A 17,298-nucleotide genomic window follows, 5' to 3' on the forward strand; every position below is an offset into this window, starting at 1 on the left:
TTTGCCTACATGTATGTTTGTGTACCATGGGCATACCTGGTGCCCACAGAGGTAGAAGGTGTTAGATTCCCTGGAACTGGAGTTACAGTTGTGAGTTACCATGAGGGTTCTGGGACCCAAACTTGCTCCACTGGAAGAGCAGCAATGGTCTTCACCTCTGAGCCATCTCTCCAGTCCCTAGCTTAACTATTCTTGTTTAATTGTGTTAATTTATATCTCGAGCATGATGCTAATATAGTAATGGAGTTGAGTGTGTCCTTGCTTTAATCCTGGTCTGTCATGTTTTTTGTTAAGACTCTGTTTTGGAGACTAATTTATGTTAAGGAATTGTCTTTCCATTTATCTCCTTTTTTGGGGTGTGTGTGTGGGAGTTGTTTGTTTTGAGACAGGGTTTCTTTGTGTAGCCCTGGCTGTCCTGGAACTCACTCTGTAGACCAGGCTGGCCTCGAACTCAGAAATCCACCTGCCCCTGCTTCCCAAGTGCTGGGACTAAAGGCGTGCACTACCACTGCCCTGTTCCATTTGTCTCCTTAAAGAGATTTGTTTGTTTGTTTGTGTGTTTGTTTGTTTGCATGGATATTTAATTTCTGTCAAGGCTAGTGATAAGCAAGATTTTCTTCTTTGATGTATAAATATATAGATGTCTACTAGACCACTCTCAAGTGCCTACTAGAGCCCTACAACTTAGTTATAATCTATCATTTTCTTGATGTGGTTTCTGGGTGTAATAATATTTTATTTCTGGTAAAATAATATTTTATTTTATTTGGGGTTTAAAGATGATATTATAAATGGTATTGGCCTAGAATGCTATCTTATTTTCTATACCATTTTTATTAGCTTGAGATGTTAAGTGTTTGCCAGGTTCATAAAAATAATTTGGTGTAAGACAGATCTGCATAGTTAGAACCTGTCTGGGGGAAAGAGGAGGATTTGGAAATGCCCTCGTTTGCTCTGTCCCAGGACCCTTTATATAGTAATCTTTCAGTGACTAGTTACAGCTCTCCTGTGAGTGTGGCACTGAGGTGTGTGGCACAGGAGTCTCTCAGTACTGATACTGTCTATTTGATACACTGAATGAAACATCACTCTTTTGAAATGGATTCAACTTTCCGTCTCTGGTGAGGTCAAGTCTTGTCAACTACATTTTCCTAAGACACTCATCTCATTATATCTTTTTCTTTCCAGGGTTTTTCTTTTATTATTTCAGCATGTTTTCATAAGTGTTGTACAGGCTGACAGTATTAGGGAATGAGACCTATGGGGAGGTAGTCTGCTCAGAGGGCTAAGGCTTCCTGGATGGCACTAGTGACCTTACAAAAAAGACCCATGGCCTGATGTGACGCCACACGCCCATAACCACTGTAACTGGGAGGCAGAAACAAGAGGATCCGAAAATCCAAGGCCAGCTTGGTCTATAGAGCATGTTCAAGGTGTCATCTGAGAACCAGAAATTGGTCCCACTCTACTCTGAATCCATAAAGGCTAGGAGTCTGTAAATTCCCCAGGTTTGAGGATTTTGTTACAGAATCCAAATGGACCAAGACAGAGTTGGTGTGTACAGTGACGTCAACTTTCTGGCTTCCTCAGCAGTAACAGCATCTTCCCTGGTCATTTCCTATTCTATGTATTTGTGCTTTATTCTTTCCCACCCACATATGCTTTTAAAATCGAATTATCTAGTAGACTATTTTGTGATATTCAAAGAACCACAGTTTTGTTTTATTTGAGCTGCTGGGTTCCCCCCACCCCCACCGGTTCTTTACTTTCTCTTTTTCCTTTGTTGTTTTGTTTGTACTTTCACTTTCTTTGTATCTTATGAATTCAACTAATTAAAATTTAATTCACTTTAATTTTTATTGCTGCATGTTTTAGGGCCATAAATTATACTTGGGTGTTGAAGTGTTCTTGGGCTAGCTCATGGATTTCAATACACAACAATGCTGTGGTTTCTGCACTTCTCTATACCCAGGAAATTGTGAGGAGTGAAGCTTTACATTTTTCTGGTTGAAAAATATACCAGCAGGGCTGGCCAGCCAGAAGAAAGATACCCAAGTGCCCACCTATGTCCCACTAGGTGGGTAAATGCGTGATAGAGAGATGGGGAAGATGGCGTATGAGATGGAGAAACAGGAGGGAGAGCAAAGCAGAGGGGTTTGTACACTGTGAAGAACATTTACCTCATTTATGAACTGCTGGGGTGTGTGAAGTGCTGGTCCTGCAGACCCAAAGCTGTAGGACCTTCATGGCACAGGGTATCCCAGGGGAGTCCTGGTGAGAATCCAGTATCGATAGTGCAGCAGAAAGCCAGAGGCCTCAAACCAGACCTATGACCCATTGCAAGGAAAGATGTGTGGACAAAAGGGTAAAACTGTGACACACCATCACACACTACAGCTTCCACCACAAGATTTTGCTGTTGTTGTTTTTTCTTTTTATTCTATCTTATTTTCTTTTGAGGGAGAGGTTGCAAGGGCAGATACAAAAAGACAGGGGGATGAGTGGGACTGGGGTCTATGATGTGAAACTCACAAAGAATCAATAAAAAATTAAAAAGAAACAAAGGAAGATCAACTATCAAATTGTTCTATCTCTGGTCTGAATTCACTTTTGATTGTCTGCTCTGTGGAAACAGACATGTTTAGCTTCAACAGTAGAGGGCACTATAGAGACACTGCAGGAGGCTGTCCCCTTTCGAGGTGCCTGGGTTTCTGCAGCAAGGGTGGCTTCTCTTGCTGCCAGGTTCCTAGATGTAGACAGCCCCTCCAGAGCCTGCCTCATGGCTGAGAGAGCTTCTCTGCTGAGCACCTCACAGGGTGGCTTCAGGGCTAGCTCAGCAGCAATGGCAGCTGCTAGGAGCTTAACCTATCCAGTTAGAGGCTGCTCCATATCCACAAGGCAGCTCTCCAGCCAGTCCCAAGGGTGGATTTCCATAACTTCCACTAGTGCAGCACACTAGGAACCTCTCTGCTCATCACCAGCCATGTTCTCTCCAAGATCTGGCTCTCCTTACGGGGGCCTCCTTCTCAAACTGGCTCAGACCTCCACAATGACAACAAACCTTTCTTTTGTTCTTTCTTTCTCTCTTTTGCTCCCTCTTTCTCTCTTTCTTTCTTTCTTTCTTTCTTTCTTTCTTTCTCTCTCTCTTTCTTTCTTTTCCTTCCTTCCTTCCTTCCTTCCTTCCTTCCTTCCTTCTTCCCTTTTTCCTTTTCTCCTCCTCCCTTTTCTCCTTCTCCTTTCTTTCTTTCCTTTCCTCTCTTTCTTTCTTCTTTTTTTCCAAGAAAGGGTTTCTCCCTGGCTGTCCTGGAACTTGCTCTTGAACTCACTCTTGTAGACCAGGTTAGCCTACAACTCAGAGATCTTACTGCCTCTGCCTTCTGAGCTCTGGGATTAAAGGAGTGCACCACCATGCCTGGCTCACAGTAACTGTCTTATTCTCTGCCATTCCTCTGTTATATGGAGGTCCTGTTTGTCTTCCATAAAGTCAAAATATTGCAGTAGAAGACAGGGAAGAGCTGAGCCAGAACAAATGGAGATTCAGCATTATGTTTTATGAGTAGAGGAAAGACGTTTGACCGCGGGAAACAACTGGGGTGGAGAAATGGCCTGTAATATGTGCATTTGGGACTTAGAGGAATGAAGGAATGAGGGTGAAGAGAGAAATGTCTCAAGCAAAGCACAGTCTGGTATGGAGGGCGAGGACTACATTTTGTTCTAGACAGAAAGTCCATCTGTGGACCATACTCCATTAGGAAATCTCTGCTGTGTGGGTTAAAGACAGTGGTTTCTGGGATCCACTCCAGACCAAGTGAATCAGAACCTCTGGGAAAGAAAGACTATCCCACGCTGCCCACCAGAGTGACTCCTTTCCAGTGCTTGCCACCATGGTACCTCATTCTTGGTCCCTTCTTCTCTGGTCCCTGTGCACTGTTGCTGGTTCTCCCTGGAAATGGCTGAGTAAAGACGTCAGTGGGGACCGCAACGCAGATGCCCCAAATACATAATGCAAAGACGACTAGAGTAAGTGAGATCTGCCACACTGCAACATACATGACCAAAATGCAAAGATTAACTGGCATTTCTATATATCTGCCATGAATGATCTGTAGAAGATGACAGATCCATCTACAGCAGCATGGCAAAGGAAATTTAGAAATGTGACAAAACCCAAGGCGTGGCACTGAAACCACCGCTACAGGAATGAATTTAAGGCACAAATGAGGGGGAAATAGCCACATTCAAACTGGCGTAACGCTGTCAAAATGGCAGTACTCGGGCACTCACCATTCACAGACTTAACACATTTCCCATTAAAATCCCAGCTGCTTTTTCCAGAAATGGGCAAGCTGATCCTAAAATTCATACAGAAATCCAAGGCGCCCAGAATAAACAAAACAAGCTTAGAAAAGAACAAGCCATGTGCAATAATAGCAAATATAAGTAGTTCCAGCTCCCCTGGAAGCTGGGGGCTGGGGTGGCCTGGGGGTGGGGCCAGGGATGGGGCTATGATGATTTGTGCCCAGGAATCTGAGGTTAGCCTGAGAAACATGAGACTGAAAGACCCGCATCTCAAGAGAGAGAGAGAGAGAGAGAGAGAGAGAGAGAGAGAAAAGGAACAAATCTAAAACTTACTGTAGAGCTACAGTAACAAAGTCCACCAAACTTGAATAATCATGGCATAAAGATCAATGACTTAAAACCTAGAGCTCAGGGCTGGTTGCGGGCTACAAGGGTAGATAGTGTCCAAAACAGCAACAATTGTGAGGCCAGGAAAAAAAATACCCTTCTAACACATATGGCTATGGATTAAATTTGTTTGTTTGTTTTTCGAGACAGGGTTTCTCTGTGTAGCCCTGGCTGTCCTGGAACTCACTCTGTAGACCAGGCTGGCCTCGAACTCAGAAATCCTCCTGAGTCTGCCTCCCGAGTGCTGGGGTTAAAGGCATATGCCACCACTGCCCAGTTGGATTTAATTTTTAAATTTTTATTACTTTGAAAAATCGTAGGGGAAGTGTATATTGTACATTGTTTCTGAAAGTTATTACAGAAGGTTATTAGGTGTGTGTGTGCTGTGTACATTGCTTGTGTGTGCACATGAAGGACAGAGGTTGACATTGGGTGTCTTTCCTCCATTGCTAATCACCTTTTTTTTTTTGGTCTCGGCATCAAGATTGGCCCCGACCGGCACTCACATGTACCCGCCCCACACAAAACTCAGTGGACAACCCTTAAGAAATGACATCCAAGGTTGTTTTCTAGCCTCCACAGACATTCACATACACATGAATAAACACACACACACACAGTTGGGCATAATGGTTCATGCCATTAATTCCAGCATTCAGCAGAAAAGAGGAAGGCAGATCTCTGTGAGGGTGAGGTCAAAGCTATATAGTGAGACCATCTCAAAGAAAAGGGAAAGGGAGAGTATATATAGCAATAATTTATCTACAGATAATCATATATATATATATATACATATATAATCATAGAGATATAAATGTATGAACATGTTTCTTAAGTGTTAGATTGGGCAAGCAATGAATTTAGATAGGTGAGGCTAGATATGGAGTAAACAGAGGAGTTAATACGGTGCCCCTACAGAACTTGGAGTATTACTTGTTGGCCCTGTTTTACCGGCAAGAAGAAACCTGGGCTCTACAAAAAGTTAAAGTCATACAGGGAATACAAGATGGAAGCCAGATTCCAACCCAGGAAGTTAATAGCAGATCTGGGGCTGAGTTACAGCTACATGACTCTGCTCCTGGGAACATGTGTCTCTGTTCTAAGATGCAGGCAGGATGGCGAGCAAGCACTGCTAAGAATCTTTCCACTAGATTGCTCTCTCTTGCTGGCGCCAGTGTACTGCTCAGCAGAAAGCCCTTAGCATTTGGGTGCCTACCATCTGTTTAATAGACATCGTACAAGTCTTGGTTGCTGCAATTTCTGGAGTGAAATTCAGGACAAAGCAATCTCTTTGCAAATTCTCAGACAGCCTCTCTCCTTCAGGGAAGAGATAAAGTGACTAGTATCTGACAACGTGAGCATTCAGCTGGGAAGGATCAGATAGACGGCTCTGTGACACGGCTGTTACCAAGCCCTTATGGAAAAGCAAGCTCTGAAAATCCGTAACAACATCTAACTGTATACTGCTTATTTTTTTCAGAGCTCAGGCCTACAGTGACGGTAAAGCTAATCCTTCAAGCATTAAGACAAAATAGTGGACTTCTATTTCAGAGCCATTTCTGTGTTTTCATATAAACCCAGAGCTTTGTTTGTTTAACCCAAATTTTTGCCTGCCTAGCAAATGAATACCAGGCCGCAAATTTTAATTTGGACTTTTTCTGAAAGCTAGACTCCCAGATGTGAAATAACCCCACTCAAATGGTAGGAACATTTTTAAAGCTGTTGATTGGCACTGCCAAACCTTTGCAAAAAGATTGAACCAATTTACACTCCCACCAGCAGTGCATGAGAATACATTTAAATGCAAATCCTAAGAAGCAGACTGTCTCTTTCTTAGGTATTTCACTTAAAAAAAATTTTTTTTTTAATGCTAAGCAAAAGCTGACCCAGGGTTTTATAAAAGGAAAGTCTGGCATAAAAGTGGAACAGCTTAGGCAAAAAAAAAAAAAAAAAAAAAGAAAAAAAAATGCTTTCAAAGACCCAAGCACCCAAGCAGGCCGATAAAAATGTTAAGGCGCCACAGCAAGGAGCACAACTCCAAAGGGGCCATTAACAGTTTGGCTTAGGTTGGGATGGTAACCGCCAAGAATGTTGGGCGTGGTCAATGTACCAAATTCTAGTTTATAAAATGCAGAGTATTAATATTAATACTTCACTTTGTTCTAAAGACGACTTAAGATGTCTAATGCCAGGATCTAGAGTGGTAGTATTGTCGGTAAAGCGAAGCCTGTGGGAACGATACACACACCCGTGCCCCTTCGCTCCCCGCACGGGACAACAGGCCTGCACAATCAGAGAGCACCTCTACCAAGCGGGCGCAGTGATGGCAGGGGCTGCGGACCTGGGGTAAGGGAAACCCAGACTCGGTGGCCAGCTCGCTGCTTTCCACAAATTCAAGGGGTGCAGGGACTTGCGGTCAGGCTAACCCCTCTAAGCACGCCCAGCCCGTCTACGACCCAGAGTCTCCTACGACTCCTCGGTACCCTCTCCCACCGGCCACACCAGAAGGAGCCCCACCTCGTCCTCAAGTAAGGACGAGCTGGCCACTTCGTCCTTACTTGAGTCCTCCCCCTTCTTTCCGGCCCACCTCCGCTTGCCCCCTACTCTCCCGGCCTCGGGCGCTCGTCTCCACTCGGTTCTGCTCGGTATTCTCCGCCCCCTCGGTGCATGCAGCCAATCAGAGCGCGGCCCCGCCCCTCGAGGCCGTTCCAGCGGGCCGGCCGAGTGCAAGCCGAGCCCGGCTGAGGGTGGCGCCGCGGGCGGGGGCGATGGGGCCTGGCAGCCGGGTGGCGGCGGCGGCAGTGGTGGGGCTTGCCTAGACGCGGGGGCGCGGGGAAGTGAGGGGCGAGCGGGCGCTGCGGCCCGCCCGGGATGGGCCAAGCCCGGCCTGGCGGGGCCGAGCGGGAGCCGAGGAAGGCACGCGGGCCGGGCCTGCGGGCCAGGCGGCCGGGGGGCTGAGGTAGAAGTGGGCGCGGAGGAAGGGGCTGGGCGAGGCGGTGGGAGGAGCGGCGAGGGGGCGGAGGCTGAGCGGCGAGAGAGCGGCGCCTGGCCCGAGGCGGCGACGCGGGAGCAGGCTGAGGCGGCGGCCGGGACGAGCGCCCTGAGGTGGCGGCCGCGGCCCCATGGGCGGGTGCGTGGGCGCCCAGCACGACTCTTCGGGCAGCCTCAACGAGAACTCGGACGGCACGGGAGGTAGGTGGCGCCAGGGGGCAGCCGCGGCCCCCCATTGTTCGCGGCGGCGGCCACCTGTCCCGACCCCGCGCCCCTTTGTCGTTTCTGCTCTGCGTCGGCCCCGCCACGCGCTTCGGGCCCCACGCGGGACCGCGGGCCTAGGCCTGGATTGGGGGGTACTCTAGCTGGGAGGACAACTCGGCTGCCGGATTGCGGCTCGTGGGGCCGGGGAGGGGGACAGCCGGGAGTGCCCCCGACGGGCCCCGCCGCACCCCCAGCCCTTCCCGCGTCGGCAGAGTTGGCCGGGCTCAGCTTTCCTGAGTTTCGGATGACAGCTGCCCCGGTTGGTTCCAGTTTCTGGAGCTGGGTTGGGGAAGTCTCCAAGTGGCCATGGGCAGTGTTTTATGGAGGAGGGGGGAGACGATCGGCCCGAGGAAAACGTGGCTCTCTGCTGCTGCCAGGGGCGTTAGCCCAATGTGCCGTCGGGGCGCACTCGTCAAATTCCGATGTGTCTTACGTAAAAGGAAAACGTGCAGGATAGAAAGTACCCCAGTATAAGATTAGTGCTTTGAGTAAAAGTTTTTCCAACGCGACTCGCACTTCTGGGTTACCGTAACCGTGATGAGAGGTCTCTTAATTCCATTCGTAGTCGTTGTAGAGGGATAGGAGTGGTAAGATTGACTCTGCTTTTATTGACCTTAAAAGTGCGGAGCCCATCCAGTATATAGAGTGTGTAGAAGTTCGAACCTTGTAGAAAAGAGCCACCAACCAGGGATAACATGATTTGATTCGAACCTTGTATTGGGTGCCTTCAAATCGGGTGCATATTTTAAAGTTGTTTAGTTGCATGAGAATAGGCACATCTTTTCACACCTTGAGACGACTCTTAGGCACCCAACTTTTGTACAAGACATTTCCCTTTTTACGTGATGTTTTAGCCGTTCCACTTCACTAAAATCTCTGTCACTAAATGTTGGGCAAGTTATTTGAGAACTCAGTGAAAACTGTCGTGAAAAAGTAGTCCATGGAAATGCTCCTTTGTAGTGGATTTCACGTCACAGCCTATTTACTTGGTGAGGTCCTTTTGACAACAAAGCCCAAGTGTAGAAAGGGCGTGATACCACTGGGCTGAGGGCAGATCAGTGATCAGATGGTACCAGTTAAGCATGCTAGTACTTACTAGCATTCAGTATAACTTTGACATATGTTAAAATTATAATATTCCTTTAAGATTGAGCCTTTTGGCAGTGCAACTTAGGATCCAATCACAGTATTAGCATGAGCTTTTAGAAGCATGAAATCCTAGCTTTAGATAATTTCTACCAGTAGCCTACAGTTAGATAGCTCTAATATCTGTTTCTTTCAACATTTAAGTTTTCTGGACCATAATCTGCAGTTTTTCTAAAGAGAAGTTTTAAAAGAGGGAGTACCCCGTCTTTTTCTTCTGGGGAAAGGACACGGGATAGCCCTGATGTAGCTGGCAGAAGACGGGTCTGTAGGGGATAAAAGAATTCTTTCTGGAATTTAATTTTGGAAGCCTTTGTTCTCCATTACTGTCATGAGAGGTAAGAGCTAACTGGAGCCAGCAACTCTGAAGGCTGGAGCTAGATGATCTTAAGCTCCAGGCCAGACCTGGCTGCATAGCAAAACTGTGTTACCAAAAAAACAACAAAAAGTTACTGTAATATGTGTTTCAGTTTAACATGTTAGCAGTTCTTTTTTGTTGTTGTTGTTTGAAAGGGAATGACTTTTTTCCTAAGGGTGTTAGCAAAGATCTTAGCTTTTCAAACATCAGCAGTTTTAATCTGGTTATATTGATTTTTATCAACATGGAGTATAATGCAGCCTTCAGATGTATTTCATGATGGTTAACATTCATAGTGCTATGTGAGCACCACCATTTTAGAATGACCCTAGCCTTTCCAAGTCAGCTGGCTCATAATAGATATAATCTGAAATACTTGGATATTGTATTTTCCTTTTCCTTCTGGATCCAAGTATTTTTAATGTGAGTATAAAATATCCAAAAAAAAAGTCATCTTAGGTAGATTACTTCTGTGAAAGAATTTGGAGAATTCTTACAGAACATTATAACACTATGGTGATGGCTTAATTTTCACACTAAGACTTGTGTTTGAGTTTTTTGGTTTGGTTTGGTTTGGTTTGGTTTGGTTTGGTTTTTTGAGACAGGGTTTCTCTGTATAGCCCTGGCTGTCCTGGAACTCACTTTGTAGATCAGGCTGATCTTGAACTCAGAAATCCGCCTGCCTCTGCCTCCTGAGTGCTGGGATTATAATTTTTTTTAAAGATTTATTTATTTATTGTATGTAAGTACACTGTAGCTGTCCTCAGACACTCCAGAAGAGGGCATCAGATTTCGTTATGGATGGTTGTGAGCCACCATGTGGTTGCTGGGATTTGAACTCGGGACCTTCGGAAGAGCAGTCGGCGCTCTTAACCACTGAGCCATCTTGCCAGCCCCGAGTGCTGGGATTAAAGGCGTACACCACACTGTTTGAGTTTTTTATGCTATCTAGAGTTCTTCTGGTCTACCTTATCTAGAATTCAGGTTTGGGTTTTAAGGTACATAGGCTTTTTTTGTGTGTGTGTGCCGAATTTGAAACAAGACAGGTCTTATAGATTCAAGATTAGCTAATGTACTCCCCACACTTTCATTTCCTTGAGTCTTCCATGGTTGAGGCATTTTTAAATAGCGTATTCTCTATGGTTCTCTTTTTAATAACATTGTGAAGCTGGACTTGGTACTTAAGACCTGTAGACAAGGGGTAAGGGTATGTGTGTGTTGCAAATATAAATGGAGGACAGACAGTTTTTGGTTCTCTTCTTCTACCATGTTGGTCCCAGGGATTGAACTCTGGAGCCTTTATTCTGGTCCCTTTATGATTTTTTAGAAATAAATATTTAAGGAGAGCATCAATACAATTAATTGGAAACAAGCCAGTGTGCTTATTTTTTAAGTTTATCTCTTTAGTGAGCTCTTTAGTGACACCCAAGAGAACCAGTTCTGGTATTTGCAGGTTCCTAGGTTCTCAGGAAGCTAGGCAAGTGCTGGACATGTGTTGCCTTAATCACTACTTCAGGATGTCTTTGCATCGTTATGGAGTTCTTTCAGATACCCATTTATAGCAGCCTTACAGACACCTACTCAGTGAGTAACAGTGTCTTTGGAATTATAAAATCTACTGTATTTATCTGGTATTTATTATGTAACGAGTCCTGTGCTAAGGGGTTAATAGATGCATTGAGTCTACAATTCTTTGAGATGAATATCAGTCAACCTATATTGTAGGTGAAGATTGAAGCCTGAAGAAACTAAATAATGTCCTCCATGTCATATAGAATGCTTAGAATGGCAGTGAGAGTTTTTTATTCAGGACTGAAATTAAAAAAGCTTTCCTCCTTTTCTTGTTTTATTTAAGAAACTACCATAAAATGTGGTATTAACCTTTTTTGTTGTTTGTTTTTGTTACTGTTATTAAAGACAAGGTCTGTCTGTGTAGCCCTGGCTCTCCTGACTCTGTAAACCAGGCTGGCCTCAAACTCAGAGATCCGCCTGCCTCTGCCTCCTGGGTGCTAGATGCAGTGTGCCACCACATGTTGATAACTATTTTGAATGCAGTTCAATGTTCTATAACTGTCATCACCATCCACATCCACATTTCTTTTCTTCAGAGGCTATGTCTCTCTCTTCTCAGTCTCTTAATGCACCTTTTTTTTTTTTAAATGATGTTTACCTGTTCAGAATGTTTCATATAAATGGAATCTCATAGTAGTCTTTCCTTTGTGGTTTATTTCACCTAACATAATCTTTCTGGGCTCATCTAATAGCAGGTGTCAGTATTTAATCTTTTTATGATTGAATAATATCCTGTTGTAAGTGTGTATACATTTCTCTTACCTAGCTGCCTCTTGCTTTATATTTGAGTTGTTTCTACATTTTGGTGCAAATAATAAATTTGTGAGCTTCAGTTGCATAAACATATATTTTCATTTCTTTTAAAAAAAAATACCTAGAAGTAGAACTGTTGGGGAATTATGACGATTCTACTTATCTTTTTGAGGACCTGCCAGACTTTTTTATAGAGCCCATACTTGTCTTACATTCCTACCTGAAATCTCTCTGCAATTTCTCTCCCTCCTCACCAGCACTTGTTATTTTCCATTTTTCAGGACATCGCAACTCTAGAGGTTTTGAAATGCCATGTCCTTCAGGTTTGGTTTGAATTCCCTGATGAGTTCTGCTATTTGGTATCTTTTTATGTACTTGATAGCCATGCATATACTTTTGGGGAAAGTGTCTACCCAAGCCTTTGGCTCTGATGCTGGGATCTTTATGTCAAATACATCCGTGCAAATGTTTTTCCCATACTGTGGATGATCTTTTCATTTTCTGGATAGTTCTTATTTGTTTTGTTTTTTGGGTTTTTTTTTTTTGTACAATTGTCTGTAATTTTAATAAAGTCCAATTAATTTTCTTTTATGGCTAACGCTTCCTCTTTGAGTTCTAAATATATTTATATATCTATCCCTGGATGAATCTGTAAGTAGTAGTTCATATTCATTAGTCCATTAAGGTACACTCTCTCTTTTCAGTTAGAAATAGAAAACTCTCAGGCTTGCTTCCTTTAATCTGGGGAAGATTATTAGCAATGTGGTCTTTTCCATAAACTCACTTAAGCGTTTCTTTCCTCAGTGCATACAGGGGCCACGCACATGCTAGGCTCTATCACTGAGCTACGCTCCTCAAGCACAGGATCTTGCTTTATAGCCCAGGCTTGCCTTGAATGGAAGATCCTCCTGCCTTAACACAAATGTTGAGCTGAGAAAGGAGTATACGACTCTCTCTTGGCTCTACTTAGCTTTTTTAAATAATATTATTTTTAAATAATTATTTAAAAAGCATTTATATTGATGTGTTTGAATGCTTTGCCTGCATATATACATATGTATATAGATAGGCATTGCAAGTGTGCCTGGTTCTGGCAAAGGCCAGAAAAGGGCTAAATCCTTGGAACTGGAGTTAACAGGCGGATATAAACCACCATGTAGCTTGACTACTGAGCCGTCTCTCCAGCTCCACTTAAGTTTCTTGAACAAGAAATGATGGTTGTGTTTTCTGAGGTTAACAAAAGCATTGGTCCTAAAAGAGGAATCTTGATCCTTTTCTTGATTATTTCAAAAGCCCTCTTTAGGAAAGTATAATATGCACACATGATACAACTGCAGTACAGTATAGACAGATATTGTAATGTCCTGGAACCACACATGCTTGTGGGAATAACAAGGAAACAGTAATCTTAGCAGTATGGGAAGAGAAGCTATAGAAGTGGCCAGAAGCTGGGTGTGATAGTACACACCTATAATCCCAGTACCTGAGGGAGTGGAGGCAGGAGGATCAGGAGTTCAAGGATTATCCTCATCTGTATATCTAGGTTGAGTCCATCCTAGGCTACATGAGACCCTTTCTCAAAAAACAACAAAATACTCAGAATAAAGAACAAACTGGTTTTCAAAACATGTTTTAGGTTGGGTGTGGTGTGTACACCTTTAATCCCACTACTTGGGAGGCAGAGGCAGGCAGACCTCTGATTTTTGAGGACAGCCAGAGCTGCTAGTCAGTCAGTCGGTTGGTTGGTCGGTCAGTCTGTTAGTCTCTCTCTCCTTTCCACTCCCCCCCCCCCCCCCCCGTGCACTTGAGTTTGTTCATTTTGTATCTGCACCTGTGAAGGTACCTGTAGAGGCCAAAGGTGTTGGATCCCTCTGGAGCTAGGATTACAGATGTTTCTGAGTCACCTGATATGGGTGACTTGAGTCCTCTGGAAGAGCAGTATGTGCTCCTAACCACTGAGCCATCTCTCTAGCACCTTATATTTTGCTTCTAAATTTAAAACCCAAGTGTGGTAACCACACATGCTGTCATGGCACTTGGGAGGTAGAGGCAGGAGGATCAAAATTTCAAAGTCATTTTTTTTTATTCATGTATTTATTCTGTAGTCAAGAAAAGGAGAATTCCTGTTTTTTGTTTTGTTTTCAAAGTCATTTTTAACTATATAGTAAATCCAAGATGAGCTTGGGTTTCAGTGAGAATTTGCCTAAAAAGAGGGATTGGGGGCCTAGAGAAATGGCTCAAGAGTTAAGAGCACTGGTACCTCTTCCAGAAGACCCTGGTTCAATTCCCAGTACCTACATGGCAGCTCACACCTGTCTATAACTCCAGTTCCCGGGCTTCTGACACCCTGACACATAAATGCAAGTAGAACACCAGTGAACATAAAAATAAATTATATATTTAAAAAACAAAATGAAATGAAAGAAGGGATATGTTCATACACTGGAAGAGAGAACATCCCAAATGGAGGAATAGGTGGGAGCCAGGTCTGAAAGGAATTTAGTTAGTTTTTTTGAGACAGGTTTTCTCTGTATAATCCTGGCAGTCCTGGAATGTACTCTAGATGAGGCTCATCTCAAACTCAGAGATCCACCTATCTCTGCCTCTCAAGTGCTGGGATTAAAGGTGTGAACCATGACGGCGGAGTTTAGGAATTTAACAGAAACTCTAGCATACTGGGAGTTATAGGTAGGTGTGTATTCCTGACTTTGATTGCCTTTTTTCTTTTGTACAGATCCCTTCTTTATGGAAGGAATTTTAGTTGAATCTTGGTTTTCCTGCTGTAATACAAAGCTTTCACAGCTAGTTGTGACAGTACTTTACTCCACAGTAGTATTTAATGAGAATGATTGAGTGCTAATCACTAGTAATACACTTTTACATAAATAAATTGTCTATTTCTTTTAGCTTTAGGCAAAGTGAATTTTTTTTTTTTAAGATTTATTTTATGTATGTGAGTACACTGTAGCTGTCTTCAGAACAGGGGATGGGATCCCATTACAGATGGTTGTGAGCCACCATGTGGTTGCTGGAAATTGAACTCAGGACTTCTGGAAAAGCAGTCAGTGCTCTTAACCACTGAGCCATCCCTCTAGCCTGGCAAAGTGAATTCTTGCTGAAGAAAAAGGTTGGGTTGATTTAGGTTAAGAAATACAATCAAATTAGTTGGAGATGATGAGTTTAGTGATTCATTTTTCTTACTACAGACTGTGTGGTTTATCTTCATTAGGTCAGTGCCACATCTGATCTTCTTCCTGACCCCTCACTATCCTTGCCATATTTCTGCCTATTGGACAGTATTAGGCTACCACCAAATCCTCATGATTGATTGATAGTTCAGGAACAGTAGGTTGAGAATTTCTAATGCATTTGTACTTAAAGATGCATGTGTGTTGGTCAGGAGCAGTCTGTGTGTTAATCTTGCATTAGTTACTTGACTTGCAGTTGGCAAGATTCGTGTTATTTATGTATTTATTATTGTGTGGGTGAGTGTTGTATGCAGAGGTCAGAGGACAACTGTGTAGAGAGTCAGCTCTCTCCTATCTCCTTGTGGGTTCTGTGAAATGAACTCAGGTCATTAGGCTTGTATTATCAGATGGTAAAGTGCCTTTCCCACTAAGCTAATCTTGCTAGCCCAAGGTTTTTGTTTTGTTTTGTTTTAAATATATTGACATTGAGCAGAGGGTGTTAAATATTGCTAGGTATAGAGTGTTGTAATATAAAATACCATATTTTTGCATGTGTACAGTAACATTTTTAAAATTTCCACCATAGCTCCCATGTCAGATACTTTTGCATTGGCATGACCTAACTTCAGGGAGAAAGGCTTCATGGCTGCTCCATTACTTTGGGCTTGCAGTGAGAGGGAGCATCTTCACTATGAGAGAGTGTAAAGGAAGATGTTTACCTCCCTGCAGATTGGAAGCAGAGAGAGAAGGAGAATGGGGGAGATGGCCTGCCTTTTTTTCTCTTGGCCCCATCTCCTGAAGTTTCCACCCCCTCCCAAAATAGCCTGACCAGCTGGGACCAAGCCTTTACAGAAGCTTATAGAGGACATTTCATATTCAAACCATAGCAGCTGCTTTCAGAAATGGGATTTCTGTTAAGCTAGACATCTGAGGAAACTGAAGTATTTAACTATATGAGTTTGGCTTGATGTGGAATATTACTGATAAATACTTCCTTAAGACTTGGCTGAGGTATATTTTTGTTTTGTAGTGCTGGAGATTTAAACCAGGGCCTTCTGCATATGAGGTAAGCATTTTCCAGCTGAAGTATAGCCTTAGCCTATGACTGAAAGATGGACTGATTTGGGACTTTTCTAATTGAGTGTTTACCATCCCAGGAAAACAGTTAGGTAATTATGCATTTATTGTAGACTGGACTTAAGATCTACTCAGGCATACAGCTTTGATTGGCTCGTATAGCATCCATGCTTTTGGGCTATATAGTTTACTTAGTCGTGACTATACCCTTCACTTAGGGTAGACATTTTATTTCCTAGGGGAATTAAAATGCTTCTTTCAAAAGCTTATTTCAGACAGGCTCATTGTACACTAACCAGGATAGTATCTAACTCTACAGGCATATGCCACCATTCCTGGATTTTCCTGAAATGTTTAAATAAAATAGCAGGCCTCCATTATTTTGACTCCGTGTACTTGAAGCTATCTGTGTAACCAGAGCTACAAGGCCAACTCTGAGATAATCAAATAGTTTGTTACTGGAGGAGGCATACATTTAAATAATTAAGGTTTTAAAAATCTCCACAGCAGTGAGAATGTTAGGAAAATTCAAAGAATAGCAAGGAGCAGGGTCAGAAAGCTTCAAAACAGAAGTGGTATGAAAGTTTGCTTATTCCCCCTCCCCTTGCCGGCCCTCATCCCTCACCTCCTTTGGTAGGATAGCCCTGGGGTCAAAAGAGCCTGTGAGCCAGTCCTGTCCCTCTCCTGGGCAGCACAGGAGAGCTGTGGAGGGGGTACAGGTGAGCTGGCCTCAAGGATAAGAGCCTAGGAGAGCTGGCCCTGGCACTTACCTGGCAATGAGGTGGCATGGGTGTGGAGATGATGGCCTCCTACCTGCAGTGGTCAGGAGAGCCAGGTACAAGGGCATGAGAGCAGGAGAGCTAGTCCTGCCCCGTCACAGATTATACCACTCAGGCCCTGCACTTCTGGGCAATGCAGTGGAGCTTGCCCTGATATTGAAGGCATGAGTGAGCCAGCCCTAATGGTGTGAGAGCAGGAGAGTTGTCCCAGCCCCTCATGGGCTGTAGCACCTATGAGAATGGGTCCTGTGCCTTGACTGGGCAACACAGCGGAGCTGGCAAGAAAAGATGTGTGGACTCAGGGACATAGTGTGGGACACACAGTGACATACTACAGATTGCATGATGAAATGTTTTCTAGTTGTTGTTGTTGTTGTTATATGTGTGTGTTTTATTTTAGAGGGGAAGTTGTAAGGATGAAGGTCAACTATGAGGTGATGGGAAGATTAGCTGGACTGGAGTGAATGATGTGAAACTCACAAAGAAT

The 17,298-nt window shown here is 43.7% G+C and overlaps 1 protein-coding gene across 2 annotated transcripts in view; it reads left to right on the forward strand.

Moving 5' to 3' along the window:
- The first annotated feature begins 7,701 nt into the window (after positions 1-7,701).
- Positions 7,702-17,298, forward strand: part of Ubtd2 (ubiquitin domain containing 2) — a 63,340-nt gene continuing 53,743 nt past the window's right edge. For both annotated transcript variants that reach the window (NM_173784.4, NM_001361561.1), the window contains exon 1: positions 7,702-7,878. In NM_173784.4, coding sequence (NP_776145.2) covers positions 7,809-7,878 — 70 coding nt within the window. In that variant the 5' untranslated portion in view covers positions 7,702-7,808. The remainder of the gene's footprint in view (positions 7,879-17,298) is intronic.

This window comes from Mus musculus, chromosome 11 (assembly GCF_000001635.26).
Source record: "Mus musculus strain C57BL/6J chromosome 11, GRCm38.p6 C57BL/6J".
NCBI lineage: Eukaryota > Metazoa > Chordata > Mammalia > Rodentia > Muridae > Mus > Mus musculus.